Genomic DNA, 21,177 nt, shown 5'->3' with positions numbered 1-21,177 from the left:
AAATCAAAGCTGCAGCTGGAGCCTATGCCACAGCCACAGCAACGCCAGATCTGAATTGACCTTCGACCTACACCACAGCTCACAGCAACGCTGGATCTTTAACCCACTGAGCGAGGCCAGGGATCGAACCCGCCATCTTCATGGATAGGAGTCAGGTTCGTGATCACTGAGCCACAGTGGGAACTCCAAAAGATTTTAAATTATTATTTTTTCATAGAGAAAGGGGCTCATGATGTCAAGAGAGCCCAGGGCCCACGGAAGTCCCTGTTGCAGCCAGCTGCCCTGGAGCCAGGAGACCCAGGCCGTGGACCGGATCGGAAATTGCCTTTAATTCTGTCTCTCCTTCCCTCACTCCGCTGAGGCCAGGGAGTCTCGGTCTTTCGGGTAAATGAGAATCACCCAGTGAGCTTATTGAAAGAGAGCGCCTTCGTCTCACCATCAGTCTCCCCAGGCCTGGACTGGGGCCAGGCATCGGCGCCGTCCCCAGGGTGCCCTCCCCGCCCCCAGGGGGCCCTGGCCACGTGGCCCCTGGCACCCTTTGGGGGTTACAGCTCTGCGCCTTTGCCTTGCAGAGGCCCCTACAGCACCTCAGTCTGGGGTGGGCCGGCCATCAGCTCTGGCCCCGGGGGCCCCGGTGGCCCCTTCCTCCCCGCTCACCCCCACCGCCTTTTCCTTAATTGCCCCCCCTTGGCCTGAGGGCCCATCTTTTCTAACCAGCCCAGGGGAAGGGGGGTGGTAAGTGCGGGCGGCCTCTCTTCCTGGCAGGACTTCGAGCTAATTAGACAAGAGGACCTCCGCGCCCGTGGATATTTTTTAATTGTTTGTGGCTCCAACATAAACGCTAACGGCAGAGGAGGGAGGCTTCGTTAGCGGCACACGCCTGGTTTCTAAATTTGTCTAAGCGGTCATTTGCAATTTGTGAACATTTTTCACAAGGGTGAATTCAATTAGCAGTTCCCGCGCCTGTGCGGCAGCCAGCGGAGCTGGACAGGCTTTCGGGAAGCTTCTCCCAACCCTGAGTGTGTGCTCCGCCCATCCTGCCACCCCTGCCCCCTGAGCTCCCGGCACAGCGGGCTGTGGTCTGAGCACCTCTGGAGAGACAAGGCTCAACAGAGCGATGGACTTGACTAAGGAGGAAAAATCCTCTAGAGCCCACGGGCGCCTGTGCGCAAAGGGATCCTGGCACCTGGGGGGACCCGTGAGTACCTGCTGGGGCATCCCTGCCAGGGAGTGTGAGGATGAGAGCAGGACCACGGGGAGGACGATGCAGATCCATCGAGGCGTCTCCAAAAGCTGGGGAGGACCTGCGTCTGCCCAGCAACTCTGCTTGTGGACAGTGACCCGAGGGACCCCGCACGGGCGTGAGGTCCGAGGGACACCTCTTCATCACCAGGGAAACGAGAAGCAGCCTGGGTGTCCAGTGACGGGGAGTGGGTGAGCCCACGGTGGGCGATTCAGACAGCGGACCAGGTGACATGCGAATGTGCAGGGTGAAAAAGGAAGTTGTCATATGCAAAATGACTTAAATGGTATGAAACCACACTAAACCATATGCTGGCTTTTTGGCTTTGTTTTTGTTTTTTACCATTCCCACAGCATGTGAAGCTTCCAGGCCAGGGATGGAGCCCAAGCAGCAGCAGAGACAATGCCGGGTCCTTAAGCGACTCAGCCACAAGGGAACTCCGAGATGCACTATTTAGGGACAGGAAATACTGCAGCAAAATTGTGCACACCTGGCGGAAAGCTTGCTGCAGCCTCAGGATGGTCCTCAGAGAACAGAGGGAGGGCGTGGGGTTAGGGAGAGATGAGAAGGGGCTTCAAGCTGTATCTGCTCTGTTTTATTGCTGCAATAATCACTTTAAAAGAATCAGACGCAAGTATGGTCAAGCGGCGACGTTTGTTAACTTTGAGTGGAGGGTTCATGGCAGTTAGTTATGCAGCTTCTGAACTTTTCTATTTTTTTTTTTCCTTTGGAACATTCACTCCTAAACACAAAAGAAAGGATTGGCAGAGATGTTTACCTCTCAGGGAAGCGTTTATACCCTTCATCTTTTGGCGGCTTACAACCCCACCCTTTGGCCAGGGATCGAACACACACCACAGCAATGACCCAAGCCACCACAGTGACAACTCTAGATCCTTAACCTGCCTAGCTACCAGGGAACTCCTGATTCCAATTCTCTGCCTTTTCTAGGGCCGCTCCTGCGGCATATGGAGGTTCCCAGGTTAGGGGTGTAATTGGAGCTGTAGCCACCGGCCTACGCCAGAGCCACAGCAACGCAGGATCCGAGCCGCATCTGCAACCTACACCACAGCTCACGGCAACGCGGGATCGTTAACCCACTGAGCAAGGGCAGGGACCGAACCCGCAACCTCATGGTTCCTAGTCAGATTCGTTAACCACTGCGCCACGACGGGAACTCCATCCATCCAATTCTTGACTAAAGAGTACAGAGCATTTTTGTATTTTTCATAAACACGTTACAGGCAACATGTAACAAGCTTCCAGGGCCAGCCATAGTAAAGATGCTGCAATGATTGTAGTGGGGTGAATGGGGAGTGGTCCCCCCGAAAAAAGGTATGTCCTGATTCTAAGCCCCAGAGTCCAGGAGTGTGACTTAATATGGAAAAGGAGTCTTTGCAGAGGAAATTAAGGACCTTGAGTTCTCTCTGCGTTACTCGGCTGAGGCCTAAACTCAGTGCCAAGGGTCCTTATTTGAGACAAAAGCGGACACAGAGAAGGAAGCCACGTGGTCACCAAGGCAGAGATGGGTGTGGTGTGACCACAAACCAAGGAATGTGGGGACAACCAGAAACCGGAAGTCGAGGAAGGAGTCTATCCTAGAGCCTTCGGGGGTGGCATGGCCCTGTGACATCTGGATTTGTTTTCTTTTTATGACCCCACATGCTGCATATGGAAGTTCCCAGGCTAGGGGTGGAATCCGAGCTACAGCTGCTGGCCTACACCACAGCCACAGCAACGCCAGATCTGAGCCGCATCTGCCACCTATGCTGCAGCTCATGGCAACGCCGGATCCTTAAACCACTGAACGAGGCCAGGGATCAAACCCGCAACCTCACAGGCTGGTTCTTAACCCCCTGAGCCAAAACAGGAACTCCGACAGCTTGATTTTGAAACTCTGGGCTCCACATTATCAGAGAATAAATTTCTGCTGTTTAAGCCACCGATTTTGTTGTAATTTGTGACAGATGCCCAGAAAATTGAGAGCTGAGGCACAGTGCTGACAAGTCTGCGCCCAGGAAAGGGTTGGTCATCTCCTGTGTTCTTTGCCGTAGAATATAGGCTATTCCAAATATCAGGGCTGGATCTCAATCAAGCTGTTTATTCTTTCTTAAGTATTCAGTCAATAAAGCATTGATTGAGCGCCTACTGTATTCCAGGCACTGGGGACAGCAGTGAGCAAAACCAGGTATGACCCAAAGTCTCCCTGGGCCCTTATCCTGCCCTCCTCTGTTCACTGGAAACTACATGTACTGTGTAGCCTTTTTGTTGTTGTTGCTATTTTGCCTTTTTTTTTTTTTTTTTTTGTCTTTTTAGGACTGCACCTTCAGCATATGGAAGTTCCCAGGCTAGGGTTCAAATAGGAGCTGTAGCTGCCAACCTACACCACTGCCACAGCAACGTGGGATCCAAGCCACATCTGCGACCTACACCACAGCTCACAGCAACGCGGGATCCTTAACCCACTGAGCAAGGCCAGGGATCGAACCCACGTCCTCACGGATACTCTTTGGGCTTGTTAACCACTGAGCCACAACGGGAACTCCTTGTTGATGTTTTTTGGGGGGGCTGCCTATGCAACATGTGGAAGTTCCTGCCCCAGGGATCAAATCCAAGCGACAGAGGTAACAATGTCAGATCCTTAAGCTCTAGGCCACCAGGAAACTCCTGTGTTGCTGTTTTACCCAATTGTTGCCTGTTTTATTTTGTGTCTTACTTCCCTCTGTATCCCCAACACCCAGCACAACAATGCCTGGCACAGATGGGCGCTAAATGAACACACAGCACGGGCCAGAGGCAACGAACGTGATTTTTGCGATCATACCCAGAACAACTGCTTTCCAGCCACACAACCATGGGTACGTGCCTCTGGGCCTCGGTGTCCCCATCTGTAAATGGGGACAAGTCACTACCGAGAAGGTCGCTCTGAAGGTCACATGAGAGGATGCGCCTGGCCTCACAGGAGCTGAGGAAAGAATCTGGTATTCTTTTTTTTTTTTTGTCTTTTTGTCTTTTCTAGGGCCGCACCCACGGCATATGGAGGTTCCCAGGCTAGGGGTCCAATCAGAGCTGTAGCTGATGGCCTATGCCACAGCCACAGCCGCAGCAACGCGGGATCCGAGCTGCGTCTGCAACCTACACCACAGCTCACGGCAACGCGGGATCCTTAACCCACTGAGCAAGGCCAGGGATCGAACCCGCAACCTCATGGTTCCTAGTCGGATTCATTAACCACTGAGCCACGACGGGAACTCCATGGTACCCTTTAATGATAATATTGCAATTAGTGCAGGAGGCTGGAGGTTTCAGTATGAATGGCTGGCTGCCTCCACGTGGCCTCCAAAGGGGACAGAACGGAGCAGAGCCTTGAACGGGTCCTCAGCAGGGCAAGCTCATCCCATGAATTCTTTGGCTGCGGCTCCAGCAAGAACAGGAGGCGATGTGCTGGGTTTGAGGCCTGGCTCTTCATGCGGCCCTGCGGGGGTGGGGAGGGGACACTTGCTGGCTCCCCACAATGCCAAAGCTTCCACGCCTGTGTCGCGGGGACGCCGTGTCACAGGAGGTACACAGCCAGCTGCACCCCAGCAACCCCTCGCCTGGTGTCGAGGCAGAGGCTGTGGAGGTAAGGACAAGGGCCCCCTGCCAGGCTGGGCACCAAGCCTGCTCCCCACGCTTCGCCCACCGAAGAAGCCCAGCCCTGGACACATCAAAAGCAGGAGCCGCAGCCTGTGAGATGCGACTGGGGAGGCCCCGAGGGGGAGCGGCCCGGCCTCGTTAGCGCTGACCCTGGCACCGAGCTGTGCCTGATGGATGGGGTTCGGGCGGGACAGGCCCCGGGGGGAGCCGCGGCCCTATCCATTATGGGCCCATCAGTGCCTCCCCAGGCCCTCCCTGCTCCAAATGCCACGAGCCTCAGGCTGGGAATAAATCTCTGTCTGGGCCGCAGGAGAGCCGAGAGGGGAAAAGGCAAAGCATGAAAAATGTCTCCTCCCTCCTTCCTGGCTCTGGCAACAAAGCTGGGAAGGAGCCAGCAGGAGTTTGGGGGTGGGGGGGGGCGGGGGCAGTCAGGCAGAGGGTCCCCCAGGGGCTGGGCTTCCAGGAGGGCAGGAGGGAAAGGGTGGGGCCCTCAGAACACCTGCCCAGCTACAACCTCCCTGCCTGGGCCCCTGTTAAGACAACCTGAAGTTCCCATTGTGGCTCAGTGGTAACAAAACCGGCAAATATCCACGGGAACACGGGTTCAAGCCCCGGTCTCACTCAGTGGGTGAAGGATCAGTGCTACTGTGAGCTGTGGTGTAGGTCGCAGACGTGGCTCAGATCTGGCGTTGCTGTGGCTGTGGAGTAGGCTGGCAGCTAGAGCCCCGGTTGGACCCCCAGCCTGGGAACCTCCATATGCCTCAGTGCAGCCCTAAAAAAAAAGACAAAAGACCAAAAAAAAAAGGCAGAACTCCCTCCAGATCAGGCCCATGGAAGGAGGCTGGCTCTGAGGAGGAGAGACCCTGTTGGGTCCAGTTTAGGGGGTCCCAGGCCCCAATGGGGCTGTCATATACCCACCAACACAGCTGGGAAAACCTCACTTTTTTTTTGGCTGTGCCTGTGCCAGGCAGAATTCCTGGGCCGGGGATGAAACTCACACCACAAGAGTGACCCCGGCCACAGCAGTGACAACGCAGGATCCTTAACCCACTGAGCTACCAGGGAACTCCAGGAAGACCTCATTTCTTGCCATGTTCTTTGCCCACAGTGACCTCTCTCCCTGCATCTCACCCACCATCCTGATGTCTCCCCTCTGGACATGCTCCTGTTTGGGGATGCTCCCCCGAATCTATGATGGCCCAAATTTTAAAATTCAATGCTACAAATGTGACCTGAGTGGCAGAAGAGAAGAGGAAGGTCACCTCCCTCATTCTGGACTTGCTACCTCTATTAATGAGGCCAAAGAACACACTTCAGCCTTTGAGGCGGCATCACCGCCATGCTGATTCATAGCTGCAACCACAGGGGACCACGGCAGAGTCTGCTAAATGACACAGCAGCCTCTGGCTTTACCACCCCATCTCTGGGTCTCAACTCAACCATCTCTTCCCTTTCAATATGGTCTCAAAGCCTTAAAGGGACCTGGACCACATTTCTCCAACAAATATTTATTGAATGCCTACTATGTTCCAGGCTCTGATACCATTGTGCCCTCCAGGACCTGAGTGCCCAGTGAAGAAGCAGGTGAAGCTGAGTGCCAGTGAAGAACTGCAGGTGCCATCAGCACCAGGGAGCAGATTGGTGGGGGTGGGGTGGGGCCGGCTGCCTGGCACAGTGTACCTTACCCGCCACCTCCCGGGCACAGGGGTCTTTGCGAGATCCACATGCTCCCCCTGGTGGCCAGCCCGGTTTCATTCGGCCGAGTTTCCAACTAGAGCAGGTCTCCCCATTCAAAACCTGTCTTGGATCCCAGGGACAGTTGCCTGGGAAGGGGCTTATTATTATTTTATGGGAATTTGGGTGGGTGGCTTGGATTTTGGCCGTCGGCTCCGGGAGAAACAAAATAACCCACAGTGATTGATGGGCCCATTGTAAATTTGTAAAATAAATCAGCTCGGCAGAGAGATTCAAAAAACCTGTCAGGCAGCAAACATTTTTTAACAGCCTGTAAAATTTCCTCCATCCTTCACATTTGTCAATGTCAGGCTGATGATGCATCTGATAGCTGGGCGAGCAGCAGCCGCAGACGGCGGCGGGGGGGCTGGCAGCATTCCCTGCTCTTCTTCCGTTTCTGCTTTTTCTGAGGTCTGAACTCTCAGCACCAGCATTGGAGGCGTCTAGACTAATTGGCGGGTGAGTGAAGGGTTGTACCCGAGTTGCACTTTGCTACTGGCTCTGGGTGCGTACCTCAGTGTGGCCATTCGCCCCTGCTTCTTCAGCAAATAGACCGAGACCCCCTTCTGCAAAGGCCCTGTGGTCAGTGCCAGGAAGACTAGGGGGAGCCGAGGCTGGCCTGGAGCAGCCAGGGTACTGAAGGGTCTGGACGCCCATCAAAGGGCTTGTTTATTGAGAGCAGCCGGGGGGGGGGGGGGCAGGGACACGTGACAGTAAAGGGAAGCAGGAGTTCCCTGGTGGTGCCACGAGTTAAGGATCCTGTATTGTCACTGCTGTGGCTCAGGTCGTTCTCAGGTTTGATTCCTGGCCTTGGAATGTCCGCATGCCACAGGCATGGCCAAAAAAAAGTGAAGGGAAGTAACACATCCAAAGGGAAGCTCATTGGGCTCTTTGGATGTGTTCAGAGTCCGTTTAAAGCTTTAGGAGAAATCCAGACAGGACGGTATTCACCACATATGTCCTGTTTCACACATCCCCGCCCCTGAGGGCAGGAAGAACTTCTGTCACCTCTCCACCCACGTCCCCTCCATCCTTGCATTGGCCAGGGAGGGGGCTGAGTGCCACGGTCACCGTCACAGGTGGTCGGGGCAGCGGACTTCCTCTCTCTGACCCTCTGTCTCTTCTTCTGTAAAATGGAGAGCGAAGGTCGTAGTCCCTGAGCTATTCAGTTACTGAAGAAGAGGAGGCATCACAGGTGCTCAGCGCAATGTCTAACATGTAGCAGTAACAGTAACACTAGCTGCCATCATTAGTTCCAAGCGGGCTCTGCCCATCTTCCACCTGGCCCGTGTCAGATTCTGACATGCAGGGGGCTGTTGCTCATTGACTGAATGATGGATCCGTCTGCTCACATCCTTGCCCTGCTGGTGGCACGAGGCTCCCAGGCAGGGGTGAAGGGCCGAGCCCTGGACGCCCAGAATCTGCCAGGAGCGCCAGCTGCTGCCCAGCGCTCCCCTCCCCCGCCATCCTTGTCTCATCGTAATGGACAATGTTGGACCAATTAGGAGCAGTAACAATTCAGATGTGCCGAGGGCATGGGAACACTTGCAAACACTTATTAAAAGGCATCAATAATTAAGCCCCTCTTTAATAGTTACACCTCTGGTCTCCAGACGTATCTGTTTACGGAGCTTGGGTCACAGCATGCCTTGAAAGCCGAGTTACGGCCTTCCACTCTGGTAACGAGAATTTAAAATTCTTGCCTCCCTTGGATTCTGACGTTCGACAGTGAAGAATGTGCCAGCTCTTTCCAGCTGCCTGATCCAAAAGGTGCGGTCTTCAAAGCCAGCCAGCCAGCCAGGTACAAATCCTGGCTGCGCCGCCACCGTGCCACCGCCGCGGTGCCGCCCCGGTGTGCCCTCCCTTCCTGGCCTGGGGAGTGAGCGGAAAGCTGCTGCCTCATCAGCAGCAATTATGTGTGCAGATGCCTGCCAGGTGTAAGTTCAAGTCTCAGCAGCTTCTGTTAGTGGGGGCCCCTAGCATCGTCAGAGGACACAAAAGGGGCCGCAGGTAGCGGAAAAGTCTAGGTGACCAGACTCCACCAGCAGGTGCAACCTCAGTGCTTAACGGGGACCAGACAGGTCATGAAAATGAGAGAAACCAGGCTGGGTGGGGACTGGGACACACAGGAGGGTATATGCGTGCCTTCTTCCCCAAAGGGGTGCTGCTGCTCAGTCCAGGCCCCTGGCACCAGGCGGGAGTGCATGCCCAGGCCCCCCCGGGCTTCTGTCTGTTTAAGAGAGATGGGATCTTGTCCTTTTGTTTTGTTCTGTTTTTGTTTTTGTTTTGGTCTTTTTAGGGCCACACCCGCGGCATATGGAGGTTCCCAGGCTAGGGGTCGAATCGGAGCTGCAGCCGCCAGCCTATGCCTGAGCCACAGCAACTCAGGATCCGAGCCACATCTGCAACCTACACCACAGCTCACGGCAACGCCGGATCCTTAACCCACTGAGCAAGGCCAGGGATCAAACCGAAAGTTTTGTTTTTGTTTTTGTCATGCCTGAGGCACACAGAAGTTCCTAGGCCAGGGATCGAACCCATGCCACAGGGCTGACAATGCCAGATCCTTAACCACGAGGCTACCAGGGAACTCCTCCTGATTTTTTTTTTTATTTTTTATTTTTTTTATTGAATGAAAAAGTTTCATTCAAACTTTTTATTTTTTTTAATTACTGCACAGGCCAAACACCTCTGCCGATTGACTTGGTAACCACGTGACTACAGGCGCCCTTTTCCAGATCATTGCTTCGGTGTTAGGCGTCCACTTCCTTTTAGCCCGGGGCTTGTGGATTGAAAGGTGTCTTTCCGATTTAGTGACAATCTGCAATGAATTGGTATGTGCCCTGGAGACCGAACCAGCTAACTGGAGAGGAAGTAATAGCGTGATCTCTCCAGTTCCAGGTCAGACCCCACCTGGCACTGAGAGGTTGAGTGGGCGGGAGGATGGAGTCGTGCACTGCTCCTCGCATCTGCTTATTTTGCCCACCATAAAATATATAAAGAGCTAGAGGATTGGTCTTTTGGGCTGTGCCTGCAGCATGTGGAAGTTCCTGGGGCCAGGGATCAAACCCGTGCCACAGCAGCGACCCGAGTCACTGCAGGGACCACGCTGGGTCCCCAACCTGCTGAACCACAATGGAACTTGAAGAGCTAGAGGATTTGACATCAGGTTGGGTTGAGGGGCTAGAATTTTCTCCCACAGGCTCACTAGCATCCCTAGCTTAAGAGCAAGCTTTTCATGTATTTAGTCTGAGGCGGAACTTTGTTTTTTTAACCTCTCTGGAGTTGTGAGTCAAGCATAATCGTTTGTTTCTTTGCTTCTGTATTTATTGGACCAAATCACTCCGACAACTCCTTGGGTTGTTGGGTGTAATCGGATTTGGTTTTTAACCTGCTTTTAAAGTAAAGAAATAAATACAATTGAGGCTTGTAAAAAGGTGATCATTAGAGAATGGGTTTTGGCCACATAACTTTAAAGTAATAGCCCCATTACAGAGGGGGGCGGAGGTGATGTTTTAACCGTTCTTTGCATTTATGTTCTAAGGTTGAGGGGTTTGCGGGCAGGTTGGGCATTTCAGTAAAAGCTTTTCCAGCGGCCATTTAACCTCCATTTACGAAGAAATAAAGAGAAATTGATGCCGATTTGGGCCTGCTTTGGGGGATATTTTTGTTCCATAAAGCCCTTTTGCTTGCAATTTGCTGAGCTGCCCTGTCACTTCAGAAAGGGCTGCTGTTGATAAAGATAAAGCTTTATGGCCACAATATTTGCTGCTAACAGCAACCTAATGCAGCATTTTCATTTTTGTGCAATTAATGTTAACGTCTGCTACGAAAATTGTCATTAAATACCATTTTAAAATCCATTCAATTTGCATATGCAAAGCCCATTTACCATCACAGACGATATAGCTGGCATTTCATCACGTCCTTTCCCTGGAATTGTAGCCACTCAGTTTTATAGCAATTTAAGATTTTATATTGAAAGCTAGATGATAATGGATGTCCTTTCTGAGCCCAGCTGACTCAAGCTTTTCCATTGTATGTAGCAGAAGGCAGCCCCGGACCAGACACCACCAGTGATCAGGCTGTACCTCAGCCCCCAAGGAGCACTGGACAGAGAGTCCCCCAGCCTGGCTCAAGATCTGGCTTTCGTCTGGTCACAACTTGCTGTGGGACCTTGTGAAAATCGCTCCGCCTTTCTGAACATCTATTTCCCTGTTTTAAATAGGGGCGTCAAACCGCGTGGTTGCTAATGGGCTGTGTGTTCTAATATTTCATTTTTTTTTTGAAAAATTTTGTTTTATATAGGCATAGAGTTGATTGACAATGCTGTCTTAGTTGCAGGTTCAGAGCAAAGTGATTCAATTATACATACATCCATTCTTTTTCAAATTCCTTTCCATCGGCTACTGCCGAATACTGACTAGAGTTCCCTGTGCTACACAGTAGGTCCTTGTTGATTGTCTATTTTATGTACAGTAATGTGTATGTGTTAATCCCAAACTTCTAATTTATCCCCTCACTTAATATTTCATAGTTTAAAATGTAAGCACGGTAGGTTAAGAGGCCAGGCCAAGCCTTGCTGTGAAAAAGTTGTATGAACTTGGGGAAGTCACTTAATCTCTCTACGCCTCAGGTGAACAAGGAACCCCTCATACTCCCTGCGCAGGGTGGTGGGTTTTTTTAATTTTTAAAAACATTTTTAGGAGTTCCTGTCGTGGTGCAGTGGACACGAATCCGACGAGGAACCATGAGGTTGCGGGTTCGATCTCTGGCCTTGCTCCATGGGTTAAGGATCCTGCGTTGCTGTGGCTCTGGTGCAGGCCAGCGGCTACAGCTCCGATTCAACCCCTTTCCTGGGAACCTCCATGTGCCGCAGGTGCAGCCCTAAAAAGCAAAAAACAAAACAAAAAAAAAACCCCAAACCCCAACATTTTTACTGAAGTATAACTGATTTACAATGTGTTAGTTTCTGGTATACAGCAAAGTGACTCAGTTATACATAGATATGTATGCATATTCTTTTTTTGTATATTCTTTTCCATGATGGTTTATCACAGGATACTGACTTTAATTCCCTATGCTGTCCAGCAGACCTTGTGTACGAGGACCTGATTATTTATCTCTTTTATATATAGTAGCGTATATCTGTTAATCCCGAACGCCTAATTTATCTCTCCTCCACCCCATAAGTTCATTTTCTATGTCTGTGAGTCTGTTTCTGTTTTGTAAATAAGTTCAGGTGTATCCTATACTAAATTTCACATACACGTGATACCATATATTTGTCTTTCTCTTTCCGACTTACTTCACTTAGTATGATCAACTCTAGGTCCACCCATGTGGGTGCACATGACATGATTTCATTCTTTTTATGGCTGAGTAGTATTCCATTATGTGAGTATATATAGCAATTATACATATCTCACACCTTCTTTATCCATTCGTCATTGGATGGATGTTTAGGCGGCTACTGTAAATAACGCTGCTGTGAACACTGGGCTGCAGAGGGTTTTGATGATAATGAAATGAAACTGACGTAGAGACAGAAGAGACGCTGAGAATCTCAGAATCCCAGTTACTGCTGTTACCTATTTATAGATGAGGAAGCAGAAGCCCTAGAGGGAAAGAGGGTTGAGAACAAAGATGGGACTAAAAGCTGGGGTGACTCCTGGCCGGGGCTCCTCCTGGGCACATGCTGTCTTTAAGACATTGGTGACCGGCATGGACGAGTCTAGTGATCTGGTACACGCCAGGGACTCTGTCCCTCTGCACTGGAGGTCTTGGAGAAGCTTGCCTTGTCTCGAGAGGCTGACTTGGGCATTATTTCAAAGGTGGGATAAGAACAATGTATAGGCGTTCCCATTGTGGCTCAGTGGTTAACAAATCCGACTAGGAACCATGAGGTTGCGCGTTCGATCCCTGGCCTTGCTCAGTGGGTTAAGGATCCAGCGTTGCCATGAACTGTGGTGTATGTCTCAGGTGTGGCTTGCATCTGTTGTTTCTGTGGCTCTGGCGTAGGCCAGTGGCTACAGCTCCAATTAGACCCCTAGCCTGGCAACCTCCATATGCTGTGGGTGTGGCCCTAGAAAAGACAAAAAAAAAAAAAAAATAAAGAACGATGTACAGATGACTAATCCAGCCCAGCAGTGACTTTCCAATGGGCCTAGAGCGCCACATTTCAGGTTTTGAGGGCTGGTGAAGGTTCCTGCCTAGGCACAGTGGGTTTGGGGGCGTGAAAGAGGCTGGGGATAGATTGTCAATGGCCTTGCATGCAGGCAGAACAGGGCACTGCCACACAGGTGGGCCAAGGTATCGGCTTAGTCACAGGTGTCGCAGATGGGACTTGGGGCAGCTGGAGGCCCCAGGTCACTCACTGCTGGCAGAGAGCACTTCTCTTTATGTGTACAATGCAATGTACAAATATCAGTGATTTTTGTAATGTTCATGCCGTGACATAGTATGGGTTAGAAAACCCTGCTGTACAGGACATTTGTTGTTTTTGCCTGCTGTTGTGCTCTGTTCTCCTCCTTCTGGGTCAGAACCCCTATTTTTACGTCTTTCCCACCCTCAGGCCCTGTAGTGTATGGAGACTGATTCCAACCAATGAGGGGCAAGGGATCAAGCCTGGCCAATCAGAGCATCAGAATCCCCTGGCCTCAGTGATTGATGCAGAGTCAGACATGTGACCCAGGACTGGCCAATCAGTATACTTTACAATTTTTACTCACCCCTGTGGTTGGCTCAGGGGTAGGCATGGTACTGAAATTGAACTATAGAATCTTAACCTCAAGGCTTTTGTAATTCCCACACCCTTCCCCCTGGAGTCGCTAAAAGAATAGGGCATTAGAATGGAACTGTTTCTGGTGATTTTGCCATGTGAGAAAGAAGCTTGTCATAGAACAAAGCCCAAACTGGGAAGCACAGCCAAGTCATGGAGAGCAGACCAAACACTGATGACACTGCTTGATTGCCTAGATCCAACTATGCCTGAAGCTCTAACTTTGGGCTTTTCAATCATGTGAGCCACAAAATTCCCCTTAAAAAAATCAAAGTAGTTTGAGTCAAGAGACCTGATTACCTGCAACCACATTTCAGAGTTGGGACATGGGTCACATGTGTGCCTCTGAATCAATCACAGTGCTTGTGGTTTGTGAAATACGCTGATCGGCGAGGCTTGGATCACTTGCTCCTCCCTGGAGTCCAGAATCACGCTCCTCATTATTCCCTAATTCAGTCGCCGTGAGCAGCCCCCAAACCCCGTGGTCCTTGGGTGCCAGCCCTCTTACCGTGCCCGGATCCCGAAGGTCATATTTGGAGGGAGAGAGGGTGGTTCTCTCTTGAGGCGCCGGTCATCCTGGTCACTGATGCGGATGTCTTTGAGCTGATGGTAGTTGAAATTCTCCCGGGCAGTTACCAAGCCAGCTTTCACCGCCCCTCGGTTCATGACGATATAATTCCGGGTCAACTCATGGGGGCAGGTGGGCTGCTGTTTAAACACATTCCAGTGTCCAATGGCTGAGGGCAGGGAGAGGAAGCCAAGGTGTGGCCATCAGTCCGAGAAGGAAAGCAATCCATGGCATCTGACTGACAAGGAACTGGGGCACGAAGCCTCCTTATTAACGTGATACCTGCTGTGTGACAGCCCTGCCTGGCCCCCTGGAAAGGGACGGTCAGGACTCCCAGAGATTTCAGAGGACACCTCAGCCTCCTTCACGGAGCTGTGTGTGTCTGACCTTGACCTCTTTTGGGTGATCAGAGGGTTAGTCCTGAGCTTGTCTACAGTCGCAGCTCAAGGGATGCAGAGCACAGCCTCTTGCCTGGGGACAAGGTTGCACATGGTCTGGGGCTCTTTCTATTTCCCTGACTCCTTAGACCTGGACCCATGTGGGCGTCTCTCTCTCAACAAAGCCCGGACTGTGGTTTCTCCCGGGATCACGCTGCGGGGCCGCCCCTTGACTCTTTTCTGAGAGCACGGCCAGCTGCCAAGTGGCCTAGGTAGGCAGCTGGAGTCGCTTAGGCTCCAAGGCACGGTTGCTCACCTTCAGGGACCCCTCCGTCCAGCCCCCGGATGTAGAGTCCATAATTAAAATCAATTCCAGGTAGACTGGAGCTTCTTTCCCGAGGCTTCCCAAGTTCAGCCTGTTGGGGGAAGGGCAGAGCGCAAAGGTGAGCAGCAGACTCTCAGACCGAGGCTACTACACTAGAGTCAGGGGCGGGAGCCCTTGGGTGCTTGCATTGCCGCAGAGCGTGGACCTCAGAACCCTCCCAGAGATGCCTGCTAACGGCTACTGGGTGTTGAGACACCCCTTGGGGAAGCCCACCTGCCTGTTGGGCTCCTGCTCAGGGCGAGTGAGGAGAGCAGGGTTGGGAGGACCCACCTGGCTGGGGGTGGGCAGGACCCAGGCCTCGAAGGAGGAGGCGAATCAGAGAGAGAAGGACTGTTACAGTTTCTGCACTGAGCCCCTGGGTTGGGGTCCAGCCCAGATCTGCCTGCCCAGTGCTGGAAATGAGGCACCACACAGGTGGACGTTAAGACCTAGTTCAGGGGTTCCTATAGTGGCTCAGCGGTAATGAACCGGACCAGTAACCATGAGGATTCGTGAGGCTCCAATCCAGTGTTGCTGTGGCTGTGGCGTAGGCTGGACCTGCAGCTCTGATACCTGCTAGAGTGATACCAGCCAGGTCTGTGGGCTCCCTGGCCTGTGGACCGTGAACCTTACAGGGCGGGGGCAGGGGGTGCAGCTGCTTCTCCCAATCCCATGGGCCCCTGGTAGTGAGCTCCCGCTGGCCTCACCCAAGGCTGTTCAGAGGGTCTGGTGGCTCCAGCCTCAACCTTTCTCCTTTTCCCACCAATCTCTGTCCCCATTTCTCTGGCTCTCAGAGACCCGGGCACATAGAGGTGGGCAATCTGGGACCATCTGGATGGCTCCTGGCTGTCTTTAGAATAAACCCCTCCCCCTGGCCGGCAGTCCAGGCTCTGCACCCCCCAGCCCCTCCCACCTCTGCAGCTTGGCCTCCCAGACTCCCTCACAGGGTCCTGAGACTTAAACGTGATAAACCCCTCACCACCCCTGAAGGGTCTGTAGGCATTCCAGCCTCTTTTGCTCCTGGCCTGCCCTCCCCTTTCTGGTTCTTATTCTTCAGGCTCTCTGGACCCCTTTGGGCTCACAGTGGCCTCTCGCTCCTCTGGCTCTGGTAACTCTTACTATCTGTTCTGTTCATTTAGGGGTTAGAGCTTATGTGACCTTCTCAATTTCCAGGAATGCCACGCCCAGCCACATCGCCTGGATTATAAATTAACACAGCCAGAACCATGGCTTCTATTGCCTTCTTTTTCCTAGTAGCACATAACAAGTGCTTGATAAATGCCTGAAATGAAAACCTCTTCCTCTGGGACGCCCTCCCGGGTTGCTCTCAGCAGACAAGCATCCTAGTATTTGGCACTATAGCACCTTGAGTGACACATTTAGGGCATTTTTAGAATTACACAGTAATGGGGTTCCCTGTGTGGCTCAGCAGGTTAGGGATCCTGCATTGCCTCTGCAGCAGCTCGGGTCCCTGAGAAGGCACCGTTGTTCGATCCTTAGCCCTGCACAGTGGGTTAAGGATCCAGCGTTGCTACAGCTCTGGCACAGGTTGCAGCTGCGGCTCAGATTCAGTCCCTGGCCAGGGAATTTCCATATGCTATGGATGTGACCAAAAACCACAACCCAAACCAAAACAAAAATAATAAAACCCCACTACGGATTGGGAGGAGAAGACAATGACACGATAGAACTTGCTTCAGCATACGGATGGGCGGTGACAAACAGGGAAAAGGCCAGTCACAAAGGACCACGTGTTGTATAATTGCATTTACGTGAAATGTTCCAAAGAGGCAAATCCACAGAATCCGACAGTGGATTACTGGTCGCCCACGGCTGAGATGCAGAGGGAATGGAATGATTGAGGAGTGAAGAAAACGTTCTAAAATTGATTGTGGTGTTGTTTTCACAATCCTGCGCATTTGCTGAAAGCACTGGATGGGACAGGTTAAGTGGGCGAATTGTATGCTGCGTGAATTACATCTCAGTAAAGCCATTAAAGATTACAAAGTAGTGTAATTAAGTCATTAAGGGCGTGATAATCAGTTTCCTGTCCGCCTCCTTCGGGAGACGGTGCGCTCAGTCTGTTTCTCCCTCTTCCTTCCTTCTTTTCTTTCTTTCTTTTAAGGATGATTGTTTTTTAAAATAGACTTTATTTATGATTTATTTTTCATTTTAAAATTTCGTCATAGACTTTATTTTTCAGAGCAGTTTTCGGTCCAGGGCCAAATTGAGCAGAAAGTACAGCGATTCCCCACATGCCCCATAAAGAGTCTTTATCCTCACCCCTCTTTTTCTTTTTTTAAAAGTCCTTTATTTTATTTTTTTTTAATTTATTTTTTCTTTTTCAGCCATCCCCTCAGCATATGGAAGTTCCTGGGCCAGGAGTCGAATCCAAGCTGGAGCTGCGACCTATGCCACAGCTGCAGCAACACTGCATCCAGCACCTCTACGGCGACAAGCTGGATCATTAACGGTGCCACAGAGAGAGCTCCCACTCCTCTTTCTCAAGAAATCAGTGTAGAACAGATGCTCGTAAAGAGAGACTGAATGAATGAATGAAGGAAGGAAGGAAGGAACTGCCGACTTAGAGACTCTCAGTTCTTTGCTATATGCTGCCTCATCATTTTTCTCCCTCTTTTTTTTCCTCCCAAGTCCCAGACCCTGAACTTTCTTGAGAGTTGGGAGGGTTTTTTTTCTTTTCTTTTCTTTTTTTCTCCACAACTGCAACATGCAGAAGTTCCAGGGCCCCGGATCAAACCCATGGCAGGGACCCAAGGCGCAGCAGTTGCAATGCTAGATCCTTAACCCTCCAGGCCACCAGGGAACTCCTGAGAGCTAGGACTTCCAGGTGGGAGCCTCTGCTGGGTGGTTTGTTTTGAATTCCTTCCACATGATTCACTCTGAGCTGCAGACAAAGCTCTGGCTTCTCATTTGTTTATGAAAATGATGTGGCCTCTCCGGTGACTGCAAGGGAAGTTAATTAAAACGTGCCTTCTCTGGGAGACACCCTGCCTCCCTCCAGGCAGGTGCAGGTGGGCGGACTTCCAGCTGGCAGAGGAACGACAGAGAGACCCAGTGGCTGCTACTGGGTGGAGGGAGAAGCGGGTGAGTGCCTCCGTCTGGTGAGGGTTGCTGGGAATCAACAACTGCTCTAAACCCTGAAAAGCCTCAGGCTGCAAAAATCATCCCAACAGGAGAGTCACTCATTCTTTCATTATACAAATATTTACTTTGTACCTCCTCTGCACCAAGTTCTGTGCCAGAACAAAGCAGACACATACCCCTCTGTCCTTATGTCTTGCTAAAAGGAACAGGTAATGACAGCCAAGGACACTGAAGGATTTGATAGGGGAGCACCAATTGCCTCTAGCTCTCAAAATGTGTGAGTCTATAGAATGAGAGAAGGTATTTGCAATACATACATCTGACAAAGGGCTGTCATTCATCATATATAAAGAGCTGTTACAAAGCAATAAGAAAAAAGCAGATGATCCTATGGAAAGATGAGCAAAAGACTTGGATAGGTACTTTGTTAAGAGGATGTCCAAGTAGCCCAAGATCCACATGTCAAGGTGCTCAACCTCAGAGAAATGCAAAATTAAAACTCAGGGCTATTGGTAAAGTTACTGGAACACTTGTGTACTTGGTGGGAGTGTAAATTTGTACAACCTCGGCGGAAAACTGCTTAGCAGTATCTAGTACAGCTGAACACACACCTGTGAATAACCCAGTGATTCCCTCCTGGACACCCAATGGAGATGAGTGCCCGTGTCCACCCAAAGAGGTGTCTGAGAGAGCTCATAGCAGCTCCATTTGTGCTAGCCAAGCACTGGAAACAACCCGAAAGGCCATCCCAGAAGGATGAAAAGGTGATGCCATATCCATTCATTCCGTAGACTATTCTACAGCAGTGCTTCTCAACGAGGAGCGATTTTGCCCTTGAGCCGAGTCTGTGACCTACACCACAGCTCAAGGCAATGCTGGATCCTTGACCCACTGAGTGAGGCCAGGGATCGAACCTGCGTCCTCATGGATACTAGTCAAGTTCGTTCCCGCTGCATCACAGCGGGGACTCTGATGTTGGTTTTCTTATCTTTTCTGACTTTTCCAGACTGGAGTACTGCCCAGTGGAATGAAGCAGAAGCCCTCCCACCCCCCACCCCCAAATTCGGCCGAGAAGCAGACTCAGCCTTCTGCCCTGGCCACTGGACCTCCTTTCCTCTGGGCCAGTCTCACCAAAGGCTCAGACAGGGCCACTTGCAGGAAACCCCAAGGACCCCCGGGGCCTGTTTCCTCTCAGCTTGAGAAACCTGCTCCAGTGGCGGGAGGGCTCCTGACCTTGACCTTGCCCTCCATCCTGCTTGTCCCAGGACTCAGTTACCCCCGTGCTTGGCATTCCACCCTTGGCAATTTAGTCCTTTAGGTTTTGGTTGTGTGTCTCAGTGTCCCCGCTTCAGTGTCCTCGAGGGGCAGCATATTCACCCATTACCAGCTGCTCAATGAGATGGACTAACTGTCCCCACCCCAGATGCCAACACCACTCACCACAGCAACACCATAATCATGGCAACTGAGGGCTGGGCTCCGCCACCCTCCGACCACTGATGCTTAAAGCAGTCCTACAAACCATACAGGCTTCTACAGGCTTTTGGTGGGAAAGGGAAGCCCAGACAGCTGTAGGGACTTGTTTGCCCAAAATCTCACAGCTAAGGAACGGCCAAGGCTAGAGCTGAACCCACATCTGACTCCACATAGTCTTTGCTGCCCCTTGGCATTGAGTGTCAACTCCCGGGGACTGTCCATCGTCTTTTCCTGGGCCCAGGTCTTAGCTCTGCAGGCTGCACTTTGCTCAGGCAGAGCAGGTGCATCTGCCTGGTTTGCATGGCGCCCTCCACACCCAGAGGGTACATAAGTAGCCTTCTGCCCCGGAGAGCCCCAGGAACTGGTCAATATTTGACGTGTATACTGGGGTTTACGGGAAAAGCCATTGTTTCTTTGCAGGCCCGAAGTGACCTGAACATGGGATAGCTTAGTTATACCTGGGTCAGAGCTGGAAAGGAAAGAAGATACAGATTTTGTCTTTTTTGTGTGTGGCTGAACCCGAGGCACATGGAAACTCCTGGGCCAGGGGTTGAATCTGAGCCCAGATCCGTTAATCCTCTGCACCAGACTGGGAATTAAACCTCCCCACCCCAGCAACCAGCCACTGCAGTTGGATTCATAACCCACTGCACCACAGCGGGAACCCCTAAGACACAGATTTTGGATTGGCATTTGGGGAAGAGCCAGCTGGAGGAAGGTTTCAGGGAGAACAGGGGTGCAGGGGGTTCTCTAAGGAGCTCCCTGGAAGCAAGAGAGAGGGTCCAGCCAGAGGCAGGAGGGCCTGGAACTGGCCTCCTTCCCCGGCTTGTCCAGAGGGGTCCTTCTAGAAGCCTACAGAGGAAAGCTGCCTGATGGAGGGATCTGCAGGTCTCTGGGCCCCTCGGGGGACCAGCTAAGGACTGATAAACAGGTGCTCAGAGAATTCCTGACCCTGAACTTCTAGGTGCAGGCAAACTGGTTGTCATAGACATGTGGGATCATCAGCCACTGAAACACAGGGAAAAAGGAGGACTGACAGTACTGCCACCTGCTTTGTCATGACAACCCCACTCCAACCACCCAAGTCCCCAAGCAGCCTGCCTCTCCAGCCCAGCATAGGAAGAGAGATGCTCTCAGCTGGAATGTCCAAAGGTCCTGGGGCAGACGGCATGGTTGTCCGACCATGTAAAGGCTGAGCAAACTCTCCCCACTGTGCGATCCCCAAGAAACGCCTTGTTCTCTTCACTACAGACGTAGAGAGGGAGCCCCCTGACGGCTTAGCAGGCTGAGGATCCAGCACTGTCACTGCTGTGGGGTGGGTTCGATCCCTGGCCCAGGAGCTTCTGCGTGCCATGGGTGTGGCTAAAAACGAAGTAAGGAAAGAAACAAGGAGTTCCTGCTGTGGTGCAGCATGTTAAGGACCTGGCTGAGGCTCAGATTCAATCTATGGCCCTCTTGGAGGGGGGGAGGGGGAGGGAGTCAGATGGACTGGGAATCGGGTTCAGAGACAAAAACTATTGCCTTTGGAGTAGATAAGCAATGAGATCCTGCTGTGTAGCACTGGGAACTCTATCTAGTCACGTATGATGGAGCATGATGGAGGATAATGTGAGAAAAAGCATGTGTATATGTATGTGTGACTGGGTCACCCTGCTGTACAGTAGAAAATTGACACAACACTGTAAACCGGCTATAATGGAAAAAATAAAAATCATTAAAAAAAAAATCTATGGCCCTGGAACTTCCATGTGCTTCGGGTGTGGCTGAAAAAAGAAGGAAGGAAGAAAGAAAGAAGAAAGGAAAAAGAAAGAAAGGAAGGGAATGACATTTATTGAGCACCTCCGACGTGCAAAGCCCCTCCCAATAACACAATAAGACAGGCCACGTTGCCAC

General features: G+C 51.6%; 1 protein-coding gene across 2 annotated transcripts in view; it reads right to left on the bottom strand.

The window, feature by feature from the left end:
• The window catches only part of CFAP77 (cilia and flagella associated protein 77), a 145,544-nt gene that overhangs the window by 45,891 nt on the left and 78,476 nt on the right, over window positions 1-21,177 (bottom strand). For both annotated transcript variants that reach the window (XR_014829933.1, XM_021085476.2), the window contains exons 2-3: window positions 14,656-14,755; window positions 13,903-14,131 (exon numbers count right to left, since the gene is read on the bottom strand). Coding sequence is in view for 1 of the 2 variants with exons in the window: in XM_021085476.2 (XP_020941135.2) it covers window positions 13,903-14,131; window positions 14,656-14,755 (329 nt within the window). In the remaining variant the exon portion in view is untranslated. The remainder of the gene's footprint in view (window positions 1-13,902; window positions 14,132-14,655; window positions 14,756-21,177) is intronic.

This window comes from Sus scrofa, chromosome 1 (assembly GCF_054392235.1).
Source record: "Sus scrofa isolate SSC_HxYL_T2T_F1_AM1 chromosome 1, Sscrofa_HxYL_maternal_Yorkshire_Landrace_v2.0, whole genome shotgun sequence".
NCBI classification, from domain to species: domain Eukaryota; kingdom Metazoa; phylum Chordata; class Mammalia; order Artiodactyla; family Suidae; genus Sus; species Sus scrofa.
Note: the sequence above shows the minus strand (reverse complement) of the source record. Positions and strands in the feature narration are given on the sequence as shown.